The sequence below is a fragment of the Megalobrama amblycephala genome, linkage group LG17, assembly GCF_018812025.1.
Source record: "Megalobrama amblycephala isolate DHTTF-2021 linkage group LG17, ASM1881202v1, whole genome shotgun sequence".
Taxonomy (NCBI): domain Eukaryota; kingdom Metazoa; phylum Chordata; class Actinopteri; order Cypriniformes; family Xenocyprididae; genus Megalobrama; species Megalobrama amblycephala.
In genome coordinates this window covers 11,869,019-11,885,853 of record NC_063060.1, presented here as the reverse complement: position 1 = coordinate 11,885,853, position 16,835 = coordinate 11,869,019, and the positions used below count along the sequence as shown (strand labels likewise).

The 16,835-nt window shown below is 38.4% G+C and overlaps 1 protein-coding gene across 2 annotated transcripts; it reads right to left on the bottom strand.

Moving 5' to 3' along the window:
• Nucleotides 1–223: 223 nt before the first annotated feature.
• On the bottom strand, nucleotides 224–10,967 carry marchf11 (membrane-associated ring finger (C3HC4) 11). 2 transcript variants are annotated; one of them, XM_048164019.1, is made up of 5 exons: nucleotides 10,752–10,967; nucleotides 9,042–9,675; nucleotides 7,758–7,913; nucleotides 3,994–4,186; nucleotides 224–1,832 (listed from the first exon to the last, which is right to left on the bottom strand). In XM_048164019.1, exons 2-5 carry the CDS (start codon nucleotides 9,393–9,395, stop codon nucleotides 1,522–1,524), a joined length of 1,014 nt encoding a protein of 337 aa, XP_048019976.1. In that variant the 5' UTR covers nucleotides 9,396–9,675; nucleotides 10,752–10,967; the 3' UTR covers nucleotides 224–1,521. The 2 variants fall into 2 exon arrangements, with proteins under 2 accessions (XP_048019976.1, XP_048019978.1); XM_048164021.1 differs by lacking the exon at nucleotides 10,752–10,967 and having other exon boundaries at nucleotides 9,042–9,945.
• Between the last annotated feature and the right edge of the window lie 5,868 nt (nucleotides 10,968–16,835).

The following is a 16,835-nucleotide window of genomic DNA, read 5'->3' as shown; positions in this document are numbered from 1 at the left end:
GCTTTCTCGCCAACATTACTGCCTGACCTCACAAATGTGCTTCTAGAAGAATGATCAAAAATTCACACTCCTAAACCTTGTGGAAAGCCTTTCCATCAGAGTTGAGGCTGTTATAGCTGCAAAGGGTGGGCCAACTCCATATTAAACCCTATGGATTAAGAATGGGATGTCATTAAAGTTCATGTGCACGTAAAGGCAGGCGTCCCTTTTGGCAATATAATGTAACTCTGATTGTATTCGTCTGAAAGAAGAAAGTCATATACACCTAGGATTGCTTGAGCATGAGTAAATCATGGGGTCATTTTCATTTTGGGTAAACTAACCCTTTAACTCTAAAGCTGCCTTTTCATTATCTCTGACAAACGACAGAACATAAGTCATTAATTTCCATTGGGGAGAAGTATGGGAGCTGTGTGGTGTTACAAATTTATGCACATGCAGAATTTTTTGTATCTGATTTGTTCTGATGTTTGAACTAGACATATGCGACTGACCAACCCAACCATCCACAACAGTCTAATATTGTGGTGGCAAGTTTTACACTAGCAAACACTACTAACATTTCTAAAAAAAAAAAAAAAAAAATAGTGACTATTTTACCAATGCTACTTAAAAAAAATCTATTTCTCTTCTATTTCTTTCTCTTTTTTCTTTTTGAATGTTTGTTAAACTTTTGCTATCCCTTGTGTTTCTCCACTACTTCCTTGTGAAATCAATGTTTTCGCAGCTTTGTTTGATGTAGCATTTGAACATTTGCAGCTGGACCATATATGACCGCCTGACTGGATATGAGGTATACTAATCAAAACTATATGCACGAGCTGAGAATTACCAATATTTTTGCACTAAAATGTTCTTTAAACAGTCTTTTTGTAAAATAGGTGGTTATGAATAATTATATCTGAAATAATTATTACATAATTAATTGCATTGATTAGCCCTATAAAACCTACTATGCATTTCTTCTAAATGTACCGGCGCTCATTTGTTTTGTGTGGATATTTTCATACATTTATAATTAATTTATTTTACCATGGTGAATAAGGGGAGAAACGGCTGCTTCACAACCATTTTTAAAGTTCCATGCAACTGCCACTAGGGGACGATACTTGAAAATTGTACGCATATGTCGGAGATAGTGGAAATGCGTAAGCGCCTGTAACTGGTAAAAGGTTCCTGTTCATTATGGCGGGTGAAGCGTAGTTGTAGTTTATCAGTATGGAAATTAAAAACCGGAACAAAAAAGTTTTAAACAAACATTCATTTGTCTAACAGCAGTAATACATTTCGTGTGCATTATAATTTTGTTAAAGTCTGTGTGTGTGCTTTGCAGTCTTACTTCGATGCTCAAAGGCTGATCCAGAACTCCAAGCTCGAAGTAACAATTCAATATATAATTTAAATCAGTTTGCGTATCTTCTAAAGTGCTTTTCAAGTAAGGCTCCTCCCAACACTGAGGCCCCTCCCACAACAGGATGGTGCAGGGAGAGTGGATTGGTCCCTGAATGAGTTAATTTGATGTCAAACTGATGTGACCCTAACGACGAGCTCTCCTGAGCCTTGCTCTTGGGGGGAGAGGTCAGAGGTCACATTCAGGCACATGGAGAAGAGGCGGAGGGGGCATCGAGGTGATGACTCCAGTCGGGTGGTTTGTGAGTGTGAGTTGGAGACTGTGTGTGTGTGTGTGAGAGGCAGCCACAGGTTGCGGTGAGGGCTGTGTGTGGTCTCCAGGTCTCGGCTTTTATCGTAGTTCTGGACATCCCAGAAGAGATTAACGGCCCGCCAGCGCATGAGCACATTGTACACAGCACCACCTTCATGAACAATCAGACCTGAAAAGCAAATGTATTATTAGCACATGTAAACACACACTTTTTTTAGTATGGCTGCCAGTTATTGACACACTTTTCATGACTTGATTCTGATTCACATGCTCTTGATGTGATTCGTTATGGATTCGTTTGTATAAACATTACTGTGCAAAAGCCTTAGGCCACCATTAGATGTTGTTTTAGCAATGGTATAATGACCATATATAACTATTTCTCAGTCTCTTTATTAGAATATAACCAGAAAATACAGGAAATTTGTATGCTGTATTAAAGCTGCAGTCCGTAACTTTTTTTGGTTAAAAATTATCCAAAATCAATTTTTTAGCAAGTACATATCTCATTATCTTAGCTTGATTCACAACGGTAAGCTTGTAGTAATGTTTTATAATAAGAGTGACACGGTGGATTTTCACGGGAAATTTGAGCATGCAGCAGTTCCTCTGTGCGTCATTACGTCACTTCCGTAAACAGAAAGGAAGGAGTCCAGGCGAATCGGTTTTATCACGTGAGGATGCTGCTGGTAGCGGCACATTTATAGCCTTTTCTCACAGCAGCTGAAATAATTAAACTTATCATTTTGATGGTGGATTGTAATCCAGAAAGGTCCAAATGACAATCATCAGTGACAACTGGAGATTCACCCGTAGTCAAAAAGGAAAAGGCTTTGGACTGTGAATTGAAATCTACAGGTATACATATATATATATATATATATATATATATATACACACAGTCATAGTAATGCTGATGTTGTTAACATTAACGATTTGAAAACAAAGTATAACAGTAATAATAATTTGCATGGTTTGGCATGATCCGAGCTAAGCGATCGTTAGATTTAATCATCATTGGCTACGCGATTTATTGTAGGCCTAATACTTTTTCCTCAGTTGGTCAGAACAAAAGTGGCAGACATGTTACTTACTTGTTGAGATGATATTTTCCAGTGAAAATTCTTATATTAGTCATACTTTCAAGACATTATACAAGTACAGTATCCACACCGGTGCGGTGACTGGCAGCAAGCATTAGATTCATCCGCACTGACGAGCTGTGCCGAGGCACAACACACGTACAGATAACTGTTCCGCATATGACTGCAGTTGCAGGTTTCAAACAAGAGATGGCGACAAAGAGGAAAAAAATAAAAAATAAAAAAAATAAAAAAATCGCAGACTGCAGCTTTAAAAAATCTGAAAACATTACTTTTTTTTACATTTTGTGTGCATATTTCCTGTATTTTCTGTTTGTAACGTAATAAAGACCAAAGAAATATAGATAAATAAAATTGTCAATTTTTTTAAGGAAAAAAAAGGAAAAAAAATATTTGTTGTGTTGTTGAAATAGAAACATTTAAATGGTGGCTGTCATAAAAACTCATGATTTATTTAAACACATTAAATATCACTAACAGGTTAAGTAAAAATATGAATATTGAAAATAAAAATGTTCTCTAGAGTTTTTTTCTAGCTAACTATTGAGTTATGTAATGTGACATTGTTTACAAGCTGTAGTTTTATATTAGCATCTTTCCACGGTTGAAACAGTGATACAATTGAGCGGCTACAAATACATTTTGATGTTTTGTTGACGCATCAACTGAAATAGGCTAAAAGATCTTGGGATTTACAATATCGGTTTATCAAAACGAAGATTGATTAAAACCAATTAATCGACATAGTCAACCCAGCCCTACTTTTTTAGATTATTTTAGATTTGTCAGCCATAGTTAAAGGTTCAATATATAATATTGACAGCTAATGGTTGAAATGGGTACTGCAGCCCAAATACAAAGTATTTGAAGAAATTGAAGCAAAACAAATAAAAAATGTCAATTGTGGTCGAGTTTGAGGTTTGAGTTCATTAAGCTCTCATCTAACATCTAAAAGTATCTTTATTTGTATGTTTTCTGAGAGGAGTACCTTTCCTTTGTCTTTGAAAAATTATGTTTTTCTCTGCTCATTTCCCCTTTTAGACCAACTTCCTCATTAGTCCAAGTTTGGTATCATTTTAAAGCGCAGGCGCAGCATTCCAACTTAGTGAATATTCAGCACGGGTCACATATGGTATTTTTACACTTTAGAACAGTCAAAAAATTACATACAGCACCTTTAAATGGACATGCACCCACAAAATTTGTGTATATTAATTTGTGTCTCACCAATACACACAAGGTCCATGACTGCATACATGCCATAGCAGATCTGGAACAGGATGTCACTGCGTTGCCATAGTGCCTCTGGACTCAGAGCTGACCACAGCAGCCACGAAACACTGGCCAATAGGAAGATGCCACCCAGAAACACTGCAATGACCTGAACCTTCTCCACCAGAGTCATGGTGACAGTCTGCCACTGGCAAAACATACAAAAACACAGTCACCGGTCAGAGCTCCAGACTGCAACTAATATGACAATAAATGAGACAAAAAAAAACATTTAATCTAGTCACCATTGGTGACAATAACAATCTGTAAAACAACAACAAACACAGTGCTAGCCGTGTTGTCTGATTCATTTACAAATTACTGTTTTCTTTTACTGAATCAGTCAAAACGAATCACAAAACCATTGTAAACTCAGTCGTTAAGGGGCGTTCACACCAAGGACGATAACTACAAAGTTTTAATAATGGACTGAATTCTATAAGAATAGTGAAGTTCACACCACAACTATAATGATAATCACACAGAGGAACGATATCATTGGTATCACTTTAGAAAATTTTATTTCCAGCTGACGAACAATAAAATAATTGACAGCCAATTACAATCCATCCAACTTTAAAGAGGTAGAGCATGTAAAGTGGCAGACGACATTACTGCACCACAAGCTTCTAATAACGTTGGTGCAGATGCTAATATCAATATCTATATTGTTATTGTTCTTGGTGTGAACAGGCATTTATTAATTTAAATCAGTAAGTAATCGTTACTGAATTCGCAACTGACTCACTCACTAAATCGTGAATCATTTCTTGATTCAAAATGAACCAGAACAATTACTGTGATGTACACTTTAGCTTTGCAAGACTTACGTTACTCATTATATGTTATGTTTTGTACAGGCATACATATTCTTATGAGTAACATTTATATGGCTCAAATACAATTAGAACCACAATTACAGCATCAAATGGAAACTAAAGCACATCTGAATAACAACTTAGCAATTCTGTAATTTGTCAACTAAGGGTATGTTTATACAACAACAACGTACTAAAAATGGAAACGTTTTTCCTTTGCTTTTTTGTATATAGATCAAGGATCCACAAAAATGATTAAAAATGCTGTATTATGCATGTCAGGCCAGTAGTTGGCGATGTAACTTTGTAAAGAAACACTACGCAACTATAGACTGAACATGTAATACGCATGTCACCGTTTTCACAAATTCACGTTTTAGTTGTTCACGCGGAGCTGATAACAGTATTGTTTTCAAAAACTTGCACTTTTAAACCTGATTTCAAAAGCTTGTGTTATCAGGCCGCCAAAATGCTGTTGTCGTGTAACTGAACGGTCAAATGGTGCTTTTCCACTGCGTGGTACGACTCGGCTCGGTTTGCTTTTCAACTGCTGTTTAGTTACGCTTCAAAGTGGGTGGGTTTTGGCTGATCGTTATAGTTGCGCCACCACTACTGCCGTGGATCCACTCCTCGGCTACCAATGAGAGGAACGTCTGTGCCTCGTCAACTGACCTGAAAGCAAGTCATGGTCTGACATATATATATATATATATATATATATATATACATACACACACACACACACACACACACAGGTGCTGGTCATATAATTAGAATATCGTGAAAAAGTTCATTTTTTTTTTTTGTAAATCATTTTTAAAAATGAAACTTTCATATATTCTAGATTCCCTACATGTAAAGTAAAACATTTCAAACATTTTTTTTTTTAAATTTTGATAATTAGAGCATACAGCTCATGAAAGTCCAAAAACCAGTATCTCAAAATATTAGAATATTTCCTAAGATCAATCAAAAAATGGATTTTCAAAACAGAAAAGTTCAAGTTCTTTAAAGTATATTCATTTGAGCACTCAATACTTGGTCGGCAGCACGTATTACAGCAAATGACTTACTCTAGCACAAATTACAGCATCAGTGAAGTGTGGCATGGAAGTGATCAGCCTGTGGCACTGCTGAGGCACTATTGAGCCTTCAGATCATCTGTATATTGTTGGATCGACTGTTTCTCATCTTTCTCTTGAAAATATCCCATAGATTCAGGGGTCAGGTATGTTGGCTGGCCAATAAAGCACAGTAATATCATGGTCAGCAAACCACTTGGAAGTGGTTTTTGCACTGTGGGCAGGTGCTAAAGTCCTGCTGGAAAAGGAAATCAGCATCTCCATAAAGTTTGTCAGCAGATGGAAGTATAAAGTGCTCCAAAATCTCCTGGAAGATGGCTGCATTGACTTTGCACTTGATAAAACACATTGGACCAACACCAGCAGACGTCACGGCCCCCCAAATCATTACTAACTTCAGAAACTTCCCACTAGACTTCAAGCAGCTTGGATTCTGTGCCTCTCCAGTCTTCCTTCAGACTCTGGGACCATGATTTCAACATGAAATGCAAAATTTACTTTTATCTGAAAAGAGGACTTTTGACCACTGTTCACTGTCCAGTTCTTTTTCTCCTTAGCCCAGGTAAGATGCTTCTGACATTGTTTCTGTTTCAGAAGTGGCTTGGTAGTCCTTTTCCTGAAGATGTCCGAGTGTGGTGACTCTTGATGCGCTGACTCTGGCTTCATTCTACTCATTGTGAAGCTCTCCCAAGTGTTTGAATCGGCTTTACTTGACAGTATTCTCAAGCTTGTGGTCATCCCTGTTGATGACCATTGGCTTGGTGTGTTCCTGCCGGAACACTAAAGGATTAGTCCACTTTCAAATAAAATTTTCCTGATAATTTACTCACCCCCATGTCATCCAAGATGTTCATGTCTTTCTTTCTTCAGCTGAAAAAAAATTAAGGTTTTTGATGAAAACATTCCAGGATTATCCTCCTTATAGTGGAACGAACGCGGCGCCAGTTCCGTTTTTTTCTGTGAGTAGAATAGGGAAGGCGTAGGACATACAGTGGAAGCTTTTTGAAGAATACGGAAAGCAGAAGCATGTTCAAGGCGATCATTTGTGTTTATGAAGCATATACAGTTGTATTTTTTTTTCGAAAATGACCGATCGTTTCACTAGATAAGACCCTTATTCCTCGTCTGGTATTGTTTAAAGCCCTTTGAAGCTGCACTGAAACTGTAATTTTGACCTTCAACCGTTTGGAGGCCATTGAAGTCCACTATAAGGAGAATAATCCTGGAATGTTTTCATCAAAAACCTTAATTTCTTTTCGACTGAAGAAAGAAAGACATGAACATCTTGGATGACATGGGGGTGAGTAAGTTATCAGGAAAATTTTATTTGAAAGTGAACTAATCCTTTAACACTGTTGCCGTGGGTTGTTTTTCATGTCCGTGGGTTGAAGTGACCCCAAATAATATGATATTTATCCCCTGGAATGTGAATTTTACCAGGCGAACCCCACCAAAAAATGGATTTTACCCCCGGAATGTGATTTTTTACTGGTGAACCCCATTGAAACGTGATTGGGCTAGTTTTGGGCTAGTTTTGAGTAGCAATTTAGCGGGTTTTGTTGTGAAAACTTTTTAAGTTTTCTATTTAAGCGAGCAGTACCATGCCGTACTGAGCCATACCATGCAGTGGAAAAGCACCAAAAATACATAAAAAGTGTTATGTTTTTAGTTGAAAACGGTGTCATATAAACGGCCGCTAAAAAAGTAATTTGGCTCCTAAATGCTTACTTTTCTGAGTAAATTTCTTAGCATGAAGTCCTGGCAATATATCATAAATCCCTGAGTGTGTGTGTGTGTGTGTGTGTGTGTGTGTGTTTACCTGTTGTGGTGGTTTGATATGTATAGGCAGGATGTTGAATCGATAGTTGCAGAGTTCACAGCTCCAGGAGCCCTTCTCACTGATCCACTTGAGCAGACACTGCTGATGGGCATGTCGAACAGAACCAGCACAGCGGCACGGGCTCAGCAGCTCCCCCTGCAGCCAATCACAACACGTACAGACAAACAATCAAAACACACAGATGATTGAGCTGATGATTGATGGCTGTTTTATTGTGGGCATTTGAAGAGGAGTTGAGTTTGTGGAGCCATGAACAATGGGGCAGATGAGCAGTTTCATCTAATTGAGGAGAACATCTAGAGTGAATGAAACACTATACACATATTGACAGAGATTCATCTCAGTGAGTGGATGGAAAATTATCTGTGCATTCATGAATAATTTCAGAAACATCCTCATTTGGAACTATAATGAGTCTGAAACAGAGTGGAACACATTCACACACACACAAACACAAGGCGCCTCGAGGAAGCACATTAGCTGCAGGAAGTGAAGAGCATTAGACATGAATGGAGCATCACATATTCTAATGGATGTCACCAACACACCACACTGTCTGTTTAAAGCATTACGAATCATTGAGGTTTCCGATATTCTAATAATTGCATGAATTATGTAGGCCCATAATCAATTGAAAAGATGTTTACAATGTGTATGTTACTCAGACTGTCCCAACACTAGTGAACAGCTGGGTGTATTTATGAATTGCTTTGTATGTTGTTACCTGCATAAGACCATTATCCGGATGGGATCTGGATTCAGAATTCAAGAACTGGCTCTATTGTAATTTATGAGCTGGAAGTTTAATTGCATTGGCCACACCCCACAGGAAGATAAATTGAAATGACAGGAAAAGAAATTTACTGAATTGTAATTCAGTTCTGAGATTCAACACAGGTAGTGCATTCTGGGAAACTGTTCTTCCACCCTGTCCATAAAAGTTAATTTAGTCAGATATTTGTGTTTTTACATTTATTTTGTACTACTAATGTTGGTTGACTCTTTTGACAAATTGCTTGTGGTGTTACTCATAAGTTGCTCTGGATAAAAGCATCTGCTAAATGAACTTCCTTGTATTCAAATTCGAAATGCAATTAAGCATTCTTTAATTCAAACTCAGATCAAGTTCAGGAATTGAACTGGAATTTAAGGCATTCTCAATTTAATTCTGAATGGCGCACAATCCTGGCAACAACCAAAGACGTCGTTGTGACGCATATATACATAGACACACAATAAATAGCTCAGAAGGAATGACTTCACCTGCTCGGCTCCTTGAAAGCAGATCCGACAGCCTGGGGTCGGGATGCAGCTTTCATTGCTGCAACTGGAGCCCAACGTTTCCGTTTTCCCCGCGCTCTGCCCGGCGCTGTCCTCGCCCGGTGCGTCCGTCCCTGCACACGCACCTTCCTCGTTCTCGATTTCTGTGATCGGATCAGCCGCTGCCGGTGTTTGAGCTCCAGCGCCCGTCTGCAAGTCATCATCGTTGAGCTCCCCGTCGCTGCTCAGCACCGTTTGGACCTGAAACTGTGCGGCGGTCACGGTCACGGTGGCGCCTCCCGGTGGCTCATCCACCGTCTGCACGTGCAACGGATCCGCCTCTACGTGCACATCCATGAATGACGGCACTAATATCAGAATGAAATAGCAAAATTAGAGGTTTAAGCTCTTACGGGCCTCTATCAGATTTTCCACGGCTCTTCTCCCCTCTGGGACGCATATGTCTGGCCATAGATGTGCGTCTCAAACCGCATGCATTCTTAGAAAGGCACAAGCTTCTGTAGAAAGTTGCAGATGTCCAGGCTGTGCGGCGTGTTGTGCTCGGTGTCTCGTTGGCTGAAAGCAGCTTTTCCCCGGAAGACACATTTCCATCCGGGCGCGGTGCTGGAACACCGAGCTGTTAAAGCACGAAACACACATAACCACACAGTCAGCCTTCATAAAAGAATCAAAAGCACCGTTTGAGTGAGTGAATGTTGAGACGGCGAGTAAATGTGAGCGACGAGGATGTTTCTGACAGGAAAATCGTTTGGGTAACTGTTCTATGATAAACTCGCGAGCCACCCTCCCCGGAGCCCCGCGCTCATTGCGCTTATTATTGCCTTTTCAAAGATTTACCATAGTGGTAACCATAGTTACCCACTAGTTAAAACGGTGCTAACTTGGTATCACGCCTAATATGATGTAACAGCAACTACAAAGAAATAAAAAGGATTTTGGAAATTCTTACAGATAACAAATTCGTACAGGTAAGGGAGACCGGGGGCAATCGTAACAAATTTTGGTCATGTCGTCATTACTCAAAAACCTTTTGAAATATTTGGATAAAATTTTTTATTCAGTATCTGTGTTCTACTCAAATGTTTTTACAAGCAATGTTAGAGTCACAATATTGATTGAAACATTAGAAGTAAAATGTTACATCTGCCCCCACATGCCCGGCGACTGTAACAGCATATGGTAGCAACTGTAACAACACATGTAATACCTTCATATAAATTACCACAATAAATTCCAGAGAATATGGATATAGTTGAAACTATTAAATATCAATTACATCCATATTGTCCAGAACAAATTAACTCTGCTTGTTGTTTTCCTTGGTCTGAACCTAGGCATGCTGTAAACAAAGAGTGTACAGGGCCTACTCAGTAAAATGGATCCCCAGATTGAGAGGCAAAAACACTTTTCTTAAATTATTGGAATCTATCAATCTATTTTGATGTCCTTACTAAGCTGGACACTATTTTGGTGTCTGGGGCAATTGTAATGCAGTGTTACAATTGTCCCTGAATGTACCACCCCGTGACAAGCTACCCTGCTAGCTAGAAACAACAAAGCTAATGTTTGACAAAGATATCAAATGTTAGACAACAGAATGGTCATCAAAACAAGACAGATTTAATTTCATAGACATTAATGGTTAAGACAGTATAAGGAAAATACTGTAGATGAGAAAAAATACTTTTATACCTCAAAAATGAGTCTTTGTAGAAAAACTTTACCAAGTATGATTTAGAAGCTTGTCCTTTGGCATGCAGAGAAGGATCCAGTAGGAGTAAAATCTTTGCGTGGCAGGGGGAGCTGCCACTGGACCTGCCACGGTTATATGCGCCTGCCTCGGGACCTGCCACGGTTATGCGCGCCTGCCCCGCGACCTGCCACTGTTATATGCGCCTGCCTCGGGACCTGCCACGGTTATGCGCGCCTGCCCCGCGACCTGCCACTGTTATATGCGCCTGCCTCGGGACCTGCCACGGTTATATGCGCCTGCCTCGGGACCTGCCACGGTTATGCGCGCCTGCCTCGGGACCTGCCACCGTTATATGCGCCTGCCTCGGGACCTGCCACGGTTATGCACGCCTGCCTCGGGACCTGCCACGGTTATGCGCGCCTGCTCCGCGACCTGCCACGGTTATATGCGCCTGCCTCGGGACCTGCCAATGTACCTACAATCCTGCTCTTATGTACCTACTTATCATTTTAACTTATATTTTATTCGCTCTTTTTGCCCATAAAGGAGTGCGTCGCGTTGCTCTTACTAAGCGTCGCGCCTGCCTCAAGATCTCTCACTGTTTACAGCTACCAAACTTACCATAACGTGGAGATGCATGCGCTCAGTGTTATTGTAAACATGTCTTTAATTTTACCCTATCAATTTGAGCCGGAATCAGACCCGGTGATTGGACTGCGGGATGAAAATAACAGCGTTTCGACGACATGACGACAAACACACTTTACAAACGCAACTCTTGTGTATTCCTGTGGGCGGAGGTTAGTCAAAAAACTGTTTTAGTGACGTCATTAAAGAAGGAAGTAGAGGGATGTAGTCCAAACTGGCCGTTCGATGTAGGCGACTTCTGTTAAATAAAATATCTCGCTTGGCATTGAACTTGGAGCTTTAAAATTTTACAGATTTTATTTATACTCTAACAACATTACACACTAACTAAAGTTTGAAACATGGCATCACGAAGAACGGGACCTTTAAGAAAACAGTCTATGTGGGATAGTCTTTACTTTATTAACAAAAAAGACAAGCCACATCAAGTTCTCTTATAGTCTACACCATAACCATAAACAATACAGAAGCAATAAAGTTGGAATCGCTTTCAGAATGATTTTTTTCCCCCAGGCCACAAGTCGATTATTTGCAGACTGCAGCACGCTGCGCATGCATTAAACAGGACATTGGTAGCCTACGTTGATGTGGACGCTATTATCTTTATAGTTATCGCTCTTTGTGTGAATGGGCCTTAGCTGGAGCAGCGAACTGTTGCTAAAGTTTTTTTAAACTTTTGTGGTTTGAAAATACAGTTACTATGTCCTTAACTATATCCTTGTATGAAAAAAGACACAGTTCACGTGGAACAGTCTTGTTTACAAAAATACACACAATACCACCATAACTTAAGACAATAATTTCTCAGCAGTCAGTGTTCTGTATCTAATAAAAGAATGGTAGGAGACAACGACACCTCCTACTTTTCATCAAACATATGGAAGCATAGCTCCACCACCGAATAAAAAGTAAAATAAAAGATAATAGTGATTTTTTTTCCTCACAATTCTGACTTTTTTTTCTCCGAATTGCGTGAAATAAAGTTAGAATTGCAAGATCCTGATTTTTCTCACAAATTTATGAAAAAGACAGTTTGGAACAGTCTACGAAAATACACACAATAACGGCAGCGGTCAGTGTTCTTCAACTTTATATATAGGATATCCTATATATAAAGTTGAAGAACACTGACCGCTTATTATATTGTTAAATTGTATATAATATCTAATATGTGATATTACAAAAGAGCGGTAGGAGAGTAGTCTGAATTGGGTTCTAGCATCTCGTGCTAGTTCACACATTGAACTCATTGGGCCAGCCGCGAGCGTTTCCAAGTCGACGGGGGTCGCATCAGTTGATTGGCTATTTCGCTTTCCAACGTCTTGTGCGTGAACACCGCCCATGTGACCCATTTTTCTGTGCACTCGCTCATCTGTTCAGATGATGTCCTGCGAGGACAGCGATTGGCTCTTGTCTCAGACCTTCCCCGAAGTGATTGGACGAGTGATTAACACTCAGTTTGTAACCTCTACAGTGAACTTCCTACCGTTCCGATTAAGTGAACGATTTCGAGACCCTTATGTAACCTCACCAGGCAGAAATACTTCTCAGTTGTGGTTGGGGGTGAAAAAAACGTGATGAATAAAATAATTTATGTAAAGATCACAAACATTTACACATGTTTTTCTATGTTTTCAGTGTTTTCTAATTGAATGCCGTTATTATGCCTAAAACAATGTAAACTAAGTGAAACTGTCGAGGTGGTATATGTAAATCAGTTCTCTGTGATTGGTCCAAACATACATTCTGGTGCTTATGTATTTATTGAGGTATGCATTTAATTGTTTCGTTTGTACTTTGCTATTTTATTTAACCCTCGTGTACTGTTGTGTTTGTAAAGTCTTTATGTTTTATTTTCCTGTTATTGTGACTTAAATGGTTCCATATCAAGATAAGTGAAGAGCCACCTCCTACTTTTCATCAAACATGCCCTCAAAGGTATGGAAGCTTCTCCTCCGTGGAATTTTTTTTTTAAAGATAATTGAGACTTTTTATCTCACAATTCTGACTTTGTTTCTCACAATTGCACGTTTACATCTCACAATTCAGACTTTTTCCCCCTCAAAATTGCGAGATATAAAGTCAGAATTGCGATTTATAAAGTCACAATTGCGCGGGATGTAAACTTGCAATTGCGAGAAATAAAGTTAGAACTGCAAAACGCAATTCTGACTTTTCTCGCAATTGAGAGTTTATATCTCACAATTTTAACTTCTTTATTCAGAATTGCGAGATATAAATTCTGACTTTTTTGTGGTTTGAAAACAATGTTGAAACTATCCTTGTCTGAAAAAGACAGTTTGGAACAGTCTACAAAAATACACACAATAACGGCAGCGGTCAGTGTTCTTATTGTTAAAAGTATTCAGTATTGTTAAATTGTATATAATATCTAATATGTGATATTACAAAAGAGCGGTAGGAGAGTAGTCTGAATTGGGTTCTAACATCTTGTGCTAGTTCACACATTGAACTCATTGCGCCAGCCGCGAGCGTTTCCAAGTCGACGGGGATCGCATCAGTTGATTGGCTATTTCGCTTTCCAACGTCTTGTGCGTGAACACCGCCCATGTGACCCATTTTTCTGTGCACTCGCTCATCTGTTCAGATGATGTCCTGCGAGGACAGCGATTGGCTCTTGTCTCAGACCTTCCCCGAGGTGATTGGACGAGTGATTAACACTCAGTTTGTAACCTCTACAGTGAACTTCCTACCGTTCCGATTAAGTGAACGATTTCGAGACCCTTATGTAACCTCACCAGGCAGAAATACTTCTCAGTTGTGGTTGGAGGTGAAAAAACGTGACGAATAAAATCATTTATGTAAAGTTCACAAACATTTAGACATGTTTTTCTATGTTTTTCAGTGTTTTCTAATTGAATGCCGTTATTATGCCTAAAACAATGTAAATAGGGGTGTGACGAGATCGCGTGTGACAAGATCTCGCGAGACTAAAATGTGACGAGATTTCTCGTCGAGGCGAAAAGTAGTCTCGTGATGTTGCCATGACAGAGTGTTAGGATGATTAGGAAAGAATATGTCACCGCTACGTTTACATTACGCCTCCACTGTCGTTTTGCTTTGTATTTAAAGAGTTACGCGCGATCGCTGAAAGTGAAAGTAAACGCGAGCGCGCATTCAAACGCGATTGAATACCCCGCATTTTGAAAGCGGCTCCCTGATTAATACAGTTATCTCTCAATATGAAAGCTATTTTAAGCTGGGCAGTGTAGTTGTAACCATCTCTTAGCTCTGTATCAAAGAAAAAATTGGTCTTATTTGCACTTTGAATATTGAGTGCGATTATAGTTGCACTAATTGAAAAGTGTTACCATAAAAATGAATAACAGTTTTCTCTTAATCTTATTAAGCACAAACAATAAGGTTTCATTTGTTAACATTATTAATGTACTGTGAATGAACTAACAATGAATGACTATTTTTATTAACTAACATAAACAAAGATTAATAAATACTGTAGTAAATATATTGCTCATTGTTAGTTGATTTTGGTTAATACATTAATGTTAATAAATGAGACCTTATTGTAAAGTGTTACCATTTTTATTTATACTGTATTTCTATGATCAGTTTGTGGAAAGGAGTTCAGTTAGGAGGTCAAAAGTTGTAGAAGCTCATAAATCATGTACAGTAATGTCTGAAGAGACTGAAATCATACAGAAGAGAAGTCAGTCAGTTGAGTTTGTTGCAAAACCTTTTACAGTGCTTGAGTATTGTTGTCTTTTACTGCATATGATAATTCATACTCAGAAAGTACAACTGAAATGACATTCATTACAAGATGATTAGTTAAAACATTTCAAAAACACCTGCAGAATATTTTTTCTAGTCATGTATTTCGCCATTGAGGATTTCTTAAAATTAGTGTGTAAAAATCTTCTCGTCTCGTGAACTCAATCTCGAGTCTCGTCTTGTCTCGTGAGATACCTGTCTCGTCACACCCCTAAATGTAAACTAAGTGAAACTGTTGAGGTGGTATATGTAAATGAGTTTTCTGTGATTGGTCCAAACATACATTCTGGTGCTTATGTATTTATTGAGCTATGCATTTAATTGTTTCGTTTGTACTTTGCTATTTTATTTAACCCTCATGTTCTGTTGTGTTTGTACAGTCTTTATGTTTTATTTTCCTGTTATTGTGAATTAAAATGGTACCATATCAAGATAAGTGAAGAGCCACCTCCTACTTTTCATCAAACATGCCCTCAAAGGTATGGAAGCTTCTCCTCCGTGGAATTTTTTTTTTTTTTCTTTTAAAGATAATTGCAACTTTTTATCTTACAATTCTGACTTTGTTTCTCACAATTGCGCATTTACATCTCACAATTCGGACTTATTTCCCCTCAAAATTGCAAGATATATAGTCACAATTGCGGGATGTAAGTTATAATTGTGCGGGATGTAAACTTGCAATTACGAGAAATAAAGTTAGATTTGCAAGATATAAAACACAAATCTGACTTTTCTCGCAATTGAGAGTTTATATCTTGCAATTTTAACTTCTTTATTCAGAATTCATAAATTCTGACTTTTTTGTGGTTTGAAAACAATGTTGAAAAAGACAGTTCGGAACAGTCTACAAAAAATACACGCAGTAACGGCAGCGGTCAGTGTTCTTCAACTTTATAGGATATTATTATATTGTTAAATTGTATATAATATCTAATATGTGATATTACAAAAGAGCGACAGGAGAGTAGTCTGAATTGGGTTCTAGCATCTCATGCTAGTTTTTTTTTTTTAAAGATAATTGCGACTTTTTATCTCACAATTCTGACTTTGTTTCTCACAATTGCACGTTTACATCTCACAATGCAGACTTTTCCCCCCTCAAAATTGCAAAATATAAAGTCACAATTGCGAGTTATAAAGTCACAATTGCGAGTTATAAAGTCACAATTGCGCGGGATGTAAACTTGCAATTGCGAGAAATAAAGTTAGAATTACAAGATGTAAAACGCAATTCTGACTTTTCTCGCAGTTGAGAGTTTATATCTCGCAATTTTAACTTCTTTATTCAGAATTGCGAGATGTGAATTCTGACTTTTTTTGTGGTTTGAAAACAATGTTGAAACTATCCTTGTCTGAAAAAGACAGTTTGGAACAGTCTACAAAAATACACGCAGTAACGGCAGCGGTCAGTGTTCTTCAACTTTATAGAATATTATTATATTGTTAAATTGTATATAATATCTAATATGTGATATTACAAAAGAGCGACAGGAGAGTAGTCTGAATTGGGTTCTAGCATCTCGTGCTATTTTTTTTTTTTTTTAAGATAATTGCGACTTTTTATCTCACAATTCTGACTTTGTTTCTCACAATTGCGCGTTTATATCTCACAATTCGGACTTTTTTTCCCCTCAAAATTGCAAAATATAAAGTCACAATTGCTCAGGATGTACTTGCAATTG

Excerpts from the sequence above, each read along its gene's own strand:
- marchf11 (XM_048164019.1), bottom strand. The coding sequence starts at position 9,395 with ATGGATGTGCACGTAGAGGCGGATCCGTTGCACGTGCAGACGGTGGAT. Across the intron at positions 7,914-9,041 it reads GCTTTCAAGGAGCCGAGCAG|GGGGAGCTGCTGAGCCCGTG; the intron begins GTGAAGTCATTC and ends GATTGGCTGCAG. Across the intron at positions 4,187-7,757 it reads ATATCAAACCACCACAACAG|TGGCAGACTGTCACCATGAC; the intron begins GTAAACACACAC and ends ATGTTTTGCCAG.